Source organism: Myxocyprinus asiaticus, chromosome 45, assembly GCF_019703515.2.
Source record: "Myxocyprinus asiaticus isolate MX2 ecotype Aquarium Trade chromosome 45, UBuf_Myxa_2, whole genome shotgun sequence".
Classification (NCBI taxonomy): Eukaryota; Metazoa; Chordata; class Actinopteri; order Cypriniformes; family Catostomidae; genus Myxocyprinus; species Myxocyprinus asiaticus.
Genome location: NC_059388.1, coordinates 26,118,273 through 26,132,959, shown reverse-complemented (window position 1 = coordinate 26,132,959; position 14,687 = coordinate 26,118,273). Strand labels below are relative to the sequence as shown.

At 36.9% G+C, this 14,687-nt stretch overlaps 1 protein-coding gene across 1 annotated transcript in view; it reads left to right on the top strand.

The window, feature by feature from the left end:
- LOC127435063 (forkhead box protein P2-like) overlaps positions 1 to 14,687 on the top strand; it is a 128,254-nt gene that overhangs the window by 39,147 nt on the left and 74,420 nt on the right. The window contains exon 2 of the mRNA XM_051688213.1: positions 8,151 to 8,328. Coding sequence (XP_051544173.1) covers positions 8,161 to 8,328 — 168 coding nt within the window. The 5' untranslated portion in view covers positions 8,151 to 8,160. The remainder of the gene's footprint in view (positions 1 to 8,150; positions 8,329 to 14,687) is intronic.

Below are 14,687 nucleotides of genomic sequence, written 5' to 3'. Positions count from 1 at the left end.
ATGATGCGAGTCTGTATAAACACAGTTGGAGTGATGACACTGATAAACGCACGCTCTTTTCCGTGACGCCTGCCTCTGCCGCCAACTCTCTGCGAAACACCCTCTCCAGCCAGCTGTCCCACGCTGTTCACCTACAGGTAATAAAGGCACCTCTTCGGCCATCCATCCATCCCTCTTTCCATCTCTCCATTCATCCCTATGTATCTCTGGTTCTTTCATTTTGGCTGTCATTGCTCAAGGCTTGCGGCGTGCCCCAGTTTGGTTTGTGGGCTGCTTTCATCTGTGGGTTAATTGCTGGTGATAATGGCAATGACGATAATGAATGTGGTTTGGTGCGGGTGTGTGTGTGTGCACGTCGTTAAGTGTGCGAGTGTGTGTGTTCTTGTGCTGAGAACAGTGTGGTTTGACTGCGTAGTAGATGGTTTTATTTGAAGTGTCTTCTGCGTTTAGGATTTTTGTGTTGTGGAGTTTACAAAGTACTAATGGGAAATTAAATCATTAAAATCAGGAGGCTGAAACTTTTTCCTTGTCAATTTAATAAAAAAATATCAAGCAGCTATTTTCATATTTAATGAGCTAACAATTGTAAAACAGTAATTGGATGTACATATGTATTTTTTCTTTTTCTTTTTATTTGACAAAGATGCTAAGATTTTCATAGTCATCTAAAACTTTACAGAGCCTGTCCCATTTTGGAGGTGGGGTCAATAAAACGATTAGTCCTCAAGTGCTAATTACCCCTATCAAAGGCGGGCAGATAATTTGTTTACTTAAATATTTATAAGGCTGAGCAAGACTTGCTATTGGGCTATCGTGAGCATATTATTAACTTTTTATGGCTTTGTGCTGGAATGTGGACGTGGTCTTTATAATTTAAAGCCAACGTGGATAATGAGGTGCATGATTAGTGCATATGGTGAATTGGACGATTTGGATAATTTACATTGTTCTCCAGAGTCTGTGTATAATAGCTTATTTAGTGCAATAAAATTAAATGCTACATATTTTGTTTCATTCTACAAATCCCCTTGGCAATATGATGTCTACAGTTTATTGTTGTTGTTGTTGTTGTTGTTGTTTTTTGACAAATTTTTTCACACCCTTTAAAAAAAAAAAAAAATTCACAAGTATTTAACTAAAGCACATGTTTACGTACATGTTTTATTTAGAATGTGCCTGTGCCAATTAACACCGCTCATTAGCCGACGCGGGTATTTGTTTTGAAAGTTTAACCAATCACTTTGTTATGCTAATTGTGATGTAATTTAATTTGAGTCCCGTAATGATGATGCCGCTATTATCCCCATAAATGATGCAGTTAAGCATCACAGCCTTATTTGCATGTGCTTGAAGGGGGATTCTGGTTGAGACAACGCCAGCATCACTCTCTCTCTTTCTCTTCTCATTTTCCTCTCCCTCTGTTCTCCTCGTCCCTTCGGGTCTTCCTAGCCTCTCTCCACTTATTGATGATCAACCTTTTTATCTGATATTTTAATGCAAAATAAGTCGACTGGTTACTTGCAGTGCACAGATGAAAATTAAATAATTGAAATACCAGACTATTAAAAAATGCAAATTGATTTCTTCAGTCAAGGCATCACACAGGGATGTAGAGAAACGATTGATTTGCATTTTTTTTTTTTTTATTGCTCTTTTTTTCAAGTGCATTGTACTAGTTTGCAAATCTACCTTCTCGACTTCGCATTTGCACATCAAAGCACTCCATTTTTTGCGAGAGGTCAATTTTTTATCTATTGATTTCATGGCCTCTGGTTTGGACATGTAGATGATGGCTGATTAGTTAGTGTGTGTGCTTGAGTTGTGCAGAAGTGTGGTTGAAATTTAAGAAAAAGTCTGTTTGAAAGTCCTACAAGAGCAGTTTCCTTCTTTAAATGCACTTGTGAGAACCCTTCATCCCAAATGCTCTGTGACTAAGTCTCTCTTAAAAACTGCCCATTATCTATTTTGTCTGGGTTTTAGACGTGGGTAATTTTCCCCTGGAAATATTTTTCTCCCCACCAATCTCGCCTGTTACCGCCCTAATTGGTTACATAAATCTTGTCTGGTATGAATGAGAAATGTTGGGGTGTTGTCAAGTGTAATCTTCACCCTTATTTACCAATTCATTAAGATCTATCGATGCAGGACTGGCCCGAAAGAATGACAACATAAATCAGATCGGGGCACATAATGACCCTAATCAGCCCCAAATAAGTGGAAACGTCACAATGAGCTATGTCTCCGCGGCATTGCGTCTGTGTGGCGGGCAACCTGGGCCGTCTCCCTCCGGTCACCGCGATAGAACTCATAAGCACTTCTTTGCACCGGGCAGGGACAAGTATGCTTGCTCCCACCACCCCCTGGCTTTTAATCTTGCCCCACGCAGCTATGCAACTGCCTCCCTCCCAGTGCAAAAAGCAGCCGGTGTCACAAAGGATAATTGCGATGGAACAATGCAGAGCTGAAATGAAATATGCGTCTGAATCAGGTAAATAGTCTAAGAAGATAGATAAATAGAGGTTTAAGAGTGAGAATGAGACCGAGAGAGAGAGAGACCTTGCCTCTTGCCAAAGATGATTGGAGCAGACAGTGGGGCCTCCTACTTTTAAAGGTAAATTAATGGTGATTAGGTGGGCTGAGTTAATTAAAGAAATTAGCCAAAATGCAAATAGGAGGACTGCTTGATGAGATAGCACTTCTGTCTGCATGTAACCCACTTTTGGAGGCTCTTTCGTCCGAGAGGGAGGTGCTTCCTGGGCAAAATTTGAATTAAATGGAAAGTTCTCAAGAGAGAGAGAGAGAGCCTGAAACGTTCCCTTACTCTCTGCATTCTTATATACTGCAATATGCATACTTGAAGTGCTGCACGTCTGCTTGAAAATGAACTGAAATCAACTACATCCACCTTTACAGGTTGCAGTGTTGTTTAACAGTAATGAATTGTGCTTCATAGCATCTCAAAGACTTAATGCATTTTTCTTTCCCCCTTTAGATTCAGATTTGAATAAAATGTACTTTTATTCTTTCAGCTTTTTCTGTCTGTCTATTCTTGCTTTTATCTGCCTCTCCTTTTCTCCTTCTTTTTATGTAAATAGTGCGGAATTAAGTTCTGAACATTCTTTGCTGAATGAATCGAATTGCAGATGGTCTATTTATCGTCAGCGGAAGCGATGAATTGAAATGTGGTGGCTGGTTTTTCTTGAATGTGTTCTCATTTTAACCACAGATAACAACACTTGATTCAGTTACTTTGCATACTATTAATCCTGAAAAGCAATGTATTCATCCTCACTTTTCATTTTCGAACTCGCGGTATAAATATGATTTCGCTCACTCTTTTTCTCTGTAATCTCTTCCATTGTGAATCACTTTGAAATCCCTCTATCTGAAAGAGGGTCCTGTAATATTACATTCAGGTTTAGAGGAGTCATTAGCTGTCTGTATAGTGGCCCTTAGGAGCCTAAAAAGACTTGTGGTGTGTGTTGTGTAACTTTAAGTGTGTGTGTGGGCGGGTTTGGGTGGTTTACGAGGACTTTTTTTTTTTTTTTTAGGTTACAAACTGGTAGTTACAAGGGTATTATGCTATAAATGTGGTTTATGAGGACATTTCTAGTGTCCCCGTAATTCAAATCACTTATAAAACACTTATTTGTTTTTTTGGAAAATGAAAAAATGCAGAAAGTTTTTTGTGAAGGTTAGGTTTATGGGTAAGGTTAGGGTTAGGGGATAGAATCTCTAGTTCGTACAGTATAAAAATCATTATGTCTATGGAGAGTCCTCGTAAGGTTAGGCACACCAACGCGTGTGTGCGTGCGTGCGTGTTTGTGTGTGTGTGTGTGTGCATTTTTAATGATCCTATTTGCATATATTGCTATTTATACAGTGCACATGTGTTATAAAGATGCACATAATGAAATTAAACCTAAATAGAACTTTGCATCATCATTTTGTGCCCTTGCTTCCATTTTTGAAAGTGTTAGAATCTGGCATTTTGATTTATTAAGTATTCCTGATTGTTTATATTTGAATGGTGCTGCACTGCTTTATTTTGTATGCATTGTAACTTATGGCAATGATGAATTAATTTCAGTGGAGCACAGAGTTTGTGATTATTTTAAATGGTATACGTATCTGAACTGAATCAGAGCGGGGTGAAGCTAGCAGACTGTGAAATGTAATTTTTTTAGCATTTTTTCCCCTGTCTTTTTTTCACTCTTCCTTGCAATGTTAGGATCCCTGGCACCTGAGCAATGCACTGATAATGACTAGTCTTCTTGGATCACAGAGTCTCTCTCTCTCTCTGATGCCTCACTGAAATAATCATCAAGCTCTTTTTCCAGGGCTGTTTTCACGTCCCATCAGGGGAAAGGACTGCTGGTTTCTTCGGGAGAGAAAATATAAAGTGCATCTCTGAGATTTTGTGTAAGAATGTGGTAATGTCATAGTGGCAGCCTCCAGTGCCCCTTTTCAGCGACTTGTATAAAACATATCCCACCATTTCTGTGCAAAATTAGTTGTTTTCCTCTTTGAAGGACTTTGAAGGACTTTCAAGAAATGGAAGATCCAAGCTCTTTTGCTGATAAGGAGGGTGCCACATTTGATAATGAGGCAAAATTTTGGGTTGTAAAATCTGATCGGGACTGCAAACAAGCTTGAGTAACTTTATTCCTCCATGATGAGAAGTGTGCGTGTGTATATGAGAAACATATGGGCTATAAGTGGCTCGCCCTCCCACCCCACCCCACACCTTTATTTGCCAACCCACCCACCCAAAATCACAAGCGTAGTCCTGAATACTTTCAGGATCCTGAATGGGATTTTTCACCTGATGCAAAGTACAGATTTGCACAGCCACGATTCGAGAGCAAACATTTACACAGATAGAGAAAAATCGTGTGCTATTGTTAAAGCGTTTAAAGTAAAAAAAAAAAAAACACATACACACATATACACAACCAGAAAAGAGTAAAATGCTTTTAAGCTCACCAAATACTGCATCTTTATTCCAGACAGAGTGATTTGGTTGTTTTTTGGAGCTGCAAGTACAGATATTATTAAATAAAAATCTGACAGCTTTACCAGTGAACACTGCTGTGATTTTTCCTTTAGATAATACCCGTAAAATCACACCGTACCCACACTATTATGTCGATGACAGTTATTGAGACGGTATGGGTAATAACGGCCCACAAGCTCTGAAATGGATGTGGAGACACAAGGGAGGGATGTTTTAGGACTCTTCCAATTTTGCTGGAGTCAAATGGGCCAGAGAAGTGTGTTCACACACTAGCTAGGGGACTAGCAGGGTCTGTAAATATTGTTCTAGTGTAGCTGACCCTCAACCCCGTGGGTTTTTAGGAAAGGACAGTCTGATACGTTGACAGGCAGGTGGCCCCAGGGGTCAACATATCTGCTGAAAAAGAAAAGAGGGTCCTACAATAGAGACGAACAATGACAGACTTTGGGTGCTGGCTTGCTTTCTCTCTCTCTCTCTCTCTCTCTCTCTCTCTCTCTCTCTCTTAGCCAGTACTGTAACGTACTACTCTCTCTCCTTCACTCAGTGTCATTCAGCCTCATACACCCCCCTCCCTGTCCACTCCATCGCGTGGAAACGATCGCAAACCAAGGATGTGTTTCTAATTGACATTGTAATTGGCAGATTTGGATGCTGCCTTCAGATGGCTAATTAATTTATCTCACCGCTGTCATTAAGGTTAAAGCACCACCTGATCTCCCTGAATATATTTTGCATACATCTGCATGAGTATTACATTCAGTTAGACACCTACACGGCAGTTGTGGATCATGTGGATTTAGGGGAAGCAGTGTTAATAATGTGTGTTTCCATAATGACTGCATCAGTATTCCGCGCCATTAAACCCAAAACTAAATTCAAATTCGGGAAGAAAAACAAATCCTGTTTTTTTTTTTTTTGTTTTTTTTGTATTGTTAAAAAATGTGGGGTATTCCTTAACATAAAACATACGTATTAGAGTTGATGTTTAATTCTGAACAGCAATCATATTTGAATTTCCAACGCACAAATTGTGGTTTGAATGATCCTAAATGTAATTTTAATTAGTGGTTTCCAGTTTGGAGTAGATTTTGGAGAAAGAAACACTGTTTTAAACTTTTTTTTGAGTTTTATACTCTTTCATTGGCATTAAAAAAACACTCCATTATGTTGTTTATAAAATTCGGGTAAATGCGATCAAGCGGCCCTTCTCTGAATATTTTAAACATAGGGCATGTAAAATGTATGCCTAATTTGAATACTTATTAGTCGCCAAATCTCTGTGGCAGCTTTGTGTTTCTTCAGGAGAGATTCGTCTTCCCTCACACTGTGCAAGTCTTTCTCTCTCTCTCTCTCTCTTTCTCCCTTCTGTGCACTTTCGTGGCCGAGTTTGTTTGTTTCTAAGTTGCTTGTTGACTAAGCTGAGAGCTGGTTAGGTGTTCATTTTGCATTTTTGGACAGCCTTAAAAAAAATTACTCTATTTGCGTCCTCTGTTTTTCACGAGACATGAGCCGAGCCAGTAAAATGTCATTTGCTGATCTGAAAAGCAGGCACGGATTAGAAGACTACTTCTTTGTTGTGTCGCGCGTTTGATTAGTGCCGTTCCTTTTCATGGCTCGGCTGTCGAGTTACTGTACACTCTCATTCAAAGATCGCTGCTAATTGTCCTTGCGTAGCAGGTGACAAAATTGATGGGTTTAATCTGTGGAAAGAAGGATGACAGAGCTGTCACAGAAATAAATGAAAGTGTTGCTCGAAAATGAATCGCCTCTAAACATTACCAGAGATTAGGGATATTATATGGGGCGCAGTCACCATTAATGTAATTAATATTGTTTATATTTAATGCGCTGAAATATGAGACAGTCAGTCGTAATTTTCTGAGAGTAACAGGAGGGGTGTTTCGATGAATATGTGAATGACAGAGAAGAGATGAGGAGTGTGTGTATTAAGAGGTCTTGTGTGTATATTAGCTATGCAGAACACACTTTGAATTGCATTTGGTGGGTCCGATTCTTTTATTTATTGCATTCTTATGGCTCCTGTGAATGTACTGAGCATTTATGCAGGGAAAATGATAAAACATGTATTTCCATAGAAGAGGTAATATGCATAATTTAGGCTGTAATTTAGCACTATCTTTAGAGATATTCATGTAAGATTTTTGTGCAGCCACTGCTGTTTTCATATCTAATAGATGCAAGGGAAATTAATTTAATATCTTTCATTTATTTGCAAGAGTAAAAATTGACGTACAATTTTTGATCTGTTTAAATTTGGGTTTTAATTGTGCTCGGTGGACGCACTAATGTACGAATATAAAGAATATTTGAAATATGATTAAAATAATGGAAAGGAGAAAGAGAACCAGCCTATATGTGACGAGCTTTTTTTTCCCCCCTCAGCTAGCAGGCAAATTTTATTTAGCTATGTTAAAAAGGAAAGACCATTATATAGTTCATCACAAAACGGACCCATGTGATTTGTAATCCCCCCCCCCTCCCCCACACACCTCCTGTACCAAATTTTAATTTTGCATGATTAGCTGTGCGTCATTAAGCAACTCAATTCAGTCAAGACGCAGCACGGAGCTCAGACACACTAAAGACGGCGATTATTTTAAGGCGTTTGAAGATGAACAGGAGTTAGCACAAAAAACAAAACAAAAAAGCTGGAAAGGTCTCACACAAATCTCTTTATATATGTTATAGCCCATTTCAGTTATTCACACAGTATTAAAGTCACTCTTCTCAAAAAATTGTTTTTTTAAAACAGTGTGATATATTTATCTGTGTGATGTTTGATATGCAAAACAATACAAAAAAAAATAAAAAAAACAGAAAATGTATCAAGCAAATTTAGAAAATTCAGAAAGAAAAATAAAGCGCTAAGTAAAACGTGCATCTCTTTGTATTGCTTCATTTACACAGTGAATGCATAATTCCACCCCCCTCCCTCCGTTAAATGCTTAAATTTGCAAAGGGAGCAGGGCTTGATAATGGAAAGCTCTTTTTTTTTTTTCTCCAGTTTTTCCTTTTTCTTTTACCCCCCCCCCCCCCCTCCTATTTTTTTTTAGGAGGCAAATAAAGGGGATTTTCACAAGAACCTTAACCGGTGCCTCTTAATCACTTCTAGGTATTAAGTCATGATGCAGGAGTCGGCCAATGAGACAATAAGCAACAGTTCAATGAGTCAAAATGGAATGAGCAGCCTAAGCAGCCAATTAGATGCTGGCAGTAGAGATGGAAGATCAAGTGGGGAGACGAGCAATGAAGTAAGCGCAGTAGAGCTACTGCATCTTCAACAACAGCAGGTAAGTTGCGTCTCTCTCCCCCCGTCCGTTGTCATCTGCGCTCTCTGTCTCTCCCTCCCCCCTCCCTCCCTCTCTGTCTCTGGCTTTCTCGCAGGGCTCAGATTCACGTAGGTATTTGACTGACACTCTTCAGTTGTGTACATTTAGACAGAAACGGGACTATTTTCTTTATCATTTTAATGTGTGTTTTGGTGCTTATTTTAGTAGTGATGTCTTTTTAAGGTTAAGTTTTGGCTGTTTTGGGAGGACCTGTGTGTTGTTTGCAGGGATGCTTTTGTGTAGACATAGCCTATGTTTTTGGTGTGTTTGTCATGTTTTGGAGAAGCGTTGGGGTTTCTGTTCGAGAAACATGCTTGCTGAGGCCGCGTGTGTGTGTTTTCGAGGTGTGTGAAGTACGGAGCGTGTGTGTTGACCGTGAAGCTGGTTCCTTTGGTAGCCACTAGAGGGCCTTCTCACTTGCCTTCACTGTGTGGGCTCCCAGGCAATCTATTTTACTCCAAAAACCTTTCTGCCAGCTTATTTGTGCTGATTTCAGTGTATAAGTGCTGGTATATCAGATGGAAGACTCTTGGTTGATAGTTTGGTTTTAGTAGAACTTTTTAAATGATATATGTGTGTATGTGTGTATCTCAGTCCAGTGAATGATTGCTTTGACAGCTCGCCTAAAGAGCAGCATCAGAGGTCAGGCAGAGCTCAGGGACAGTCTACAGGCAATGTGGAGTGTATATTCGCTTATTCACTCATGAGTGTGTCATTGCATGTAGAAACAGAATTTGTGGTTCCTTAGATATTATTTGCATTTTCAGTTCTTTAAACATCAGTTTTAACACTTTTTTAAGTATCTAACTCCTGTTTTTAATGCTTTAAATACTCAAAATACTCCCCAAAATGCTCAAATTACTACCTGTATTGTTACTGAAAATAATGGAATATTTTATCTGTTTTGTTGTGCTGTAGTTTGTCAGTTTCATGTTAAAACAATAAGTATTTAATACAAAATTCTATATTGATTGTTTTTAATTAGTGTTTGTTATTAACATGAAAGCTGATTGCATACAGCAAGAGCACATAGTTAAAACGTATTTTAATGTTTAGGGTTTTTTTTTGTGTTGTTTTTTGTTTTGTTCTGGAAGTTTACAGCTGTTACATATTAGCTCTTTTAATTATATATATACACACACACGTGTGTTTGTGTGTATTTGTGCATGTGTGTGAGTGCCCGAGTCCTGGTGAATGCAGCTGAAAGCAGTCCGTAGGCGTGTGGGTTAGACAGAATCAGTGTAACAGAGTGAAGTGTGTCCCGTGGCTCTTTGTGGGCCCCTTCATACACCCCTCCCCTTCAGCCACCCTCTCCAGCTGGTGATTACAACAGCACCCCTCATCTCACGGCCTCTCCCCCCATTCATCATCACACTGCCCGTCTCTTTCTCTCTCTGTCTCACACACGTGTCTGATTGGGGTCAACCCCCCCACTTTCTCATTACTGACTTGTGTTTTAACCTCCATGCTACACACGGTGTGTGAGAGAGAGATGAATGTTTTTTTGTGTGCTTAACGAGATAATTTTTTTTTATATATATATTTGTTTGTTTCAGAGCCATTTTTGTAAAAAATGTGTTTATATTTTTATATTTATGCTTTTTATATTTGTAGTAATAGTAACAATATTTGTAAATTTTCTAAATGTTAATATATTTTAATATTTTTATTAATACTGTTTACATTAAAATCTCCAATATATTTATTTAATAATGTCTTTTATTTGTATGTTTATTAATGTAATCTGTTTAATTTAAGTATTATTATTACTATTTTAAATTTTCATTATAATTTGTATTTATTATTAATAATAGTAATAACAATAATAATTTTGCAATAACTTTAATAATATTATTACTGTATATTATAAATAGTACCGTTATATATATATATATATATATATATAAGTTTTTATTGCATAGTTTAACCATTTGTAATATTTTTTTATATTTGTAAGTTTAATAATGCATTTTATGTTTAACTTAAGTATTATTATTAATATATAATTTGTATTTAATACAGATTTAATTGTATTAAACTTAATTATTAAATTAATATTTAATAATTAAATTATAATTGTTTTTATTACTTATTATTATTATTATTAATATAATCACAAAATAATAATATAACAATAACAATAATAATATTATTATTATGCTATATTTATATATATATATATATATATATATATATATATATATATATATATATATATATATATATATATATATACACAATTGTTATTGTGTATTAACAATTTGTAATATTTTTTAATATGTATTATTATTATTACTACATTTTCATGTTTATTATTAATTCATATTATTTCCTTATGGCTGCATAATAGCGTTTTGTGGTATCTGTCTGTAGATAGTCTGCACTAACAGTAAAAGAAAAAGGCAGTGTAAGCAGAATGAGTGAAGAGAGGAGAGATAAGTGCCATAGAGACTGAGTAGAGAGTGACAGTTTTTCTCTTACAGAGAGAGAGCGAGAGCGCAGACAGACACATTGAAATGAGTAGGCCAGCTAACAGGCCTCGAGAGGCTTTTTAAAGAGAGGCCAGGTGCTGTTAACTTCACACACTTCCTGCACAATTCTCTCTCAAACACCACAGTCAGAGAATTCCGACATATCCGTCTAATAACTACACAGATCTCTTTATATTTTGACTGTGCATGTGTCTGTGTAAGAAATTAAAGAGTTCAATAAAAGAAATTTAATTACTACTAAAATATAGGTTTGCACCATTTGGCATCCAGACTTTGGACATAAATGTGCATTACCAAAAATGTTTTACTAGTGGAAAAGAACCACAATGCCTTTTGATTTTGACTCTTAACTGACTTATAATAATTGCTTAATTTGTTAGGGCATTAAATCCAGGTCTTCTATATTTGAGCACAAAATTTTAGTTTGTTTTTCTGCAAGTAGTTTTAAGAGACAGATTTTTTTTTTTTTAGATACTATAAGAATGTTTTAGCTATAGAAGCTCTAAGATCTTGATGTTTATGACAAGAACAAAAAAAGGTGCTAAGGACATGAACTTCATTGATTGTAGGCTGTTGTTAAAAGAGCTTTTAATGTTGTTATATTTATAATAGTGTGTGTATCCCACAAGGTTTGCACTGATCTGTAGATAATGTGATGTGATATAGTGAGGCCTGTAGATGATTGCTATGGTTTATTAATCTGTGGTGTGTTTTATGGAGTTGTAGTAAATTTTAGTTAAACTCAAGTTCTAAAGAGGAAGTTCTCTGTTTTGGGGAACATCACATTTAGAGCTTTCTTCAGCTCTTGTTTATGATGTCAAGAAGGGACGTCTAAAATCCATGCACAATTCATTTCACCTTCATTCATAAGAACTGAATTTAAAATCCTTTCTTCTTTACTAAATATGTACACCATTGCGGAGTGTCACAGCATCTATATTTCGAATGGCTCTTGGAATAAATTTTCATTTATGCATTTGGCATGCACTTTTATCCAAAACAACTTAAAGTGCATTTAAGGTGTATGTTTTATCAGCATATATTTTCCCTGGCAACTGAACCTATGACCTTGGCGCATGTTCTACCAGTTGATTTGCAGGAACTCTCTATAATTTCTTTTTCATGGTTTTACACACTATAATCTTTCTATATAGTTCTGTGCTCCACTTTGCTTATTTGTGAAACATGCATATGAATTTTCAAACAATGTGTCCAGATGCAAAGGACATTGTACATTTTTTTTTGTCCCCACTCACAGCGAGACTGGAAACTGTCTAAGTCATGGCCCAGTGTAAAAATGACAGCAATTAACCCAACATTTTAGCTTGAGGAGAATTTAAGATGAGAAGCCTGACAGCCAATGTCAGACATATCCCCCCCCCCCCCACCCCCGCCCCCTTCTTCGGGTGTAAGAGAAAATGAAATTGGAGGGAGTATCATGGTTAAGGAGGCCACTTGGGTAGGGGTTGGGGTGTCTGGAGAAAACAAATGATCAAAATATGACTAGTGATATGTGTGTTTAACACACTTATTTAAATCTTTTTACCCTTTTTACTTCATATTCATAACACATTTCCAACCAGAAAATTGGCAAATATCCAAAAAACATACCATAAACATGAGCATAACAGAACAAAAACTACCATGTTAATTGATATTCAATGAGGCTGACTCTATCATCACCCCACAAACACATTAACACACACACACATCATCACCCCACAAACACATTAACACACACACACACACTCGTGTGCATTCAGAGGAGGGTGGGGGTCTCAAGGGGTCCATTGACTGTCATTCAGGAAGGAAAGTAACAAAGTAATGCCGAGACGCCACACAAACAGCAAGGCTTGCTTCCATCTCCCCCACTGTCCACCGGGAGCTGCGAGTGCAACATCTTCAGGCAGGATGATGACGGCTTTCGCCCCTCATCAGGCAAATAAAAGCCCCTCCGATGCAAATAGCGGTTTGCCCTTGAGCATAATTTAAAGCAGTAATCACCCCTGGTGTCGCTAGTGTGCAGATAGCAAAAGCTGAGGTGACTGTCTCATTTACACTCCAGCACAAAGAAGCTCATTAGCTTTATCACACCGGCCTGAGACTCCTCCACTACAGTAAGTGCTCCACTACATTACAGTGTAAATAACACACACACACACACACAGTTACACTAGAGCCACATTTCATAAAGCTCTATGAAATAGCCCTACACTAAAAAAAAAAAAAACACATGTTAAGTAAGGTTCCCACACTCATGGAAAATCTGGAAATATCTGGGAATTTTTTAATTGTGATTTCCATTTCCAGGAAAGTCATGGAAATTACTACTAAAGTCTTCAAAAGTCATGGAGAATTAATAGAAATTTCTATTGTTAATATTATTTTTCTAGTTCTGAAATATTTCATTGGCTTGAAATTGTTCTTTGTGAGTGCAATCTCTATAAAATTATTTTAAATTTTGTTTTATTTAGTAATCATGAAATTCATTGGTCAGTAGGTGTGGGAACTCTGAAAAGTATTACCCTTACAAAATATTACCACAGATAAACAAAGTTTTTGCCCAATATATCGTAGTTATTGCAACTACAGTAAAACTGGGGTAACAGCCACATCCACTAATCCATTTTCATTTGAAAACTTTCAGTTTCCTAAAATCATTGTTTTCCAAAGTATGCGGTAATAGAGAGCATTTTAAAACACTCCACGTTTGTTGGAGGTAGTTTTGTCACGGTACCAAAATTTCAGTAGTCGGTACCGATACCAGTGAAATTTCACGGTTCTCAATACCAATTTCGATACCACAGAAAAAAAATTGCTAATATGATAATGTGCTATTGAACACACTCCTTTAGCCTATTTAAAGTTAAATTTCAATGTAAATAATCAATTAATATGCATGTTTCCTTCAAGCGTTTCTAACACTTGTTTGTTTTTAAGCAGGGCCCTACTGAAATCTGTTTTATTTTTTCCTCATCCTTTTTTCCTTTTTTAAATTATTTTTCTAGAATTCCATGTTTTACAGTTTAATTTAGTCTAATCAAATTAATTCTTAAAACTTTTTAAAACCTTTAACAAGTAAAGATAATTACTTTTTAACATACCATTGCAGATTTAAACAAACTTTTATTCAGTTCAACAGCACTCTTGCTTGTGATGTATAGCTTAATTTTTATTATTATTACTATCATTATTCATTCATCAGTATTTATTAATAATAATAATATTACTACAGTGAGGATTACATTTTACCACACAGTTGTAATATATTTCTGTTGCAATTTCTTCAATTTAAGGCATCTAGCTTTTGTTATGAATCATGCTTTTACTATGACGTGTGTTTTAGACGGAAGTTTAACTCCTCCGGATAAACAGTTCTCTACATGGCCCAGTGAGATCGTTAAAGCACAAATGCTGTGATTTATATAAATATATAATTTACATGTGCTGCATGGTTCACAGTGGATTAGTGCTCTGCTTTGTCATCTCATACAGCACAAATGATTCTCAATGTCTGTGGAGTTTCCAGTGTACGAACAGTCTTCTTCACACATTTAAATCACGCAGCTCGAATGCAGACTAAGATTGCAGCCTTTCGCGGTTTAATAATCACACTAGGACATATCACGATTTCAGTTGGATTAATTGTGCATTTCAGTGTAAAAGGAGTAACAGAGCACTCGCTCAAATAAAAGTGTGAGCATCTGGAAGCTGTCGTGTGTCAGTCAGACAGCATGCTGGGATTGATTAAGTCTGTGCTCGGTACTACCGGTACCGCAGAAACACTGGTTTTGTTACATCTTTTTTATTTTAGTACCGACTTGGGAC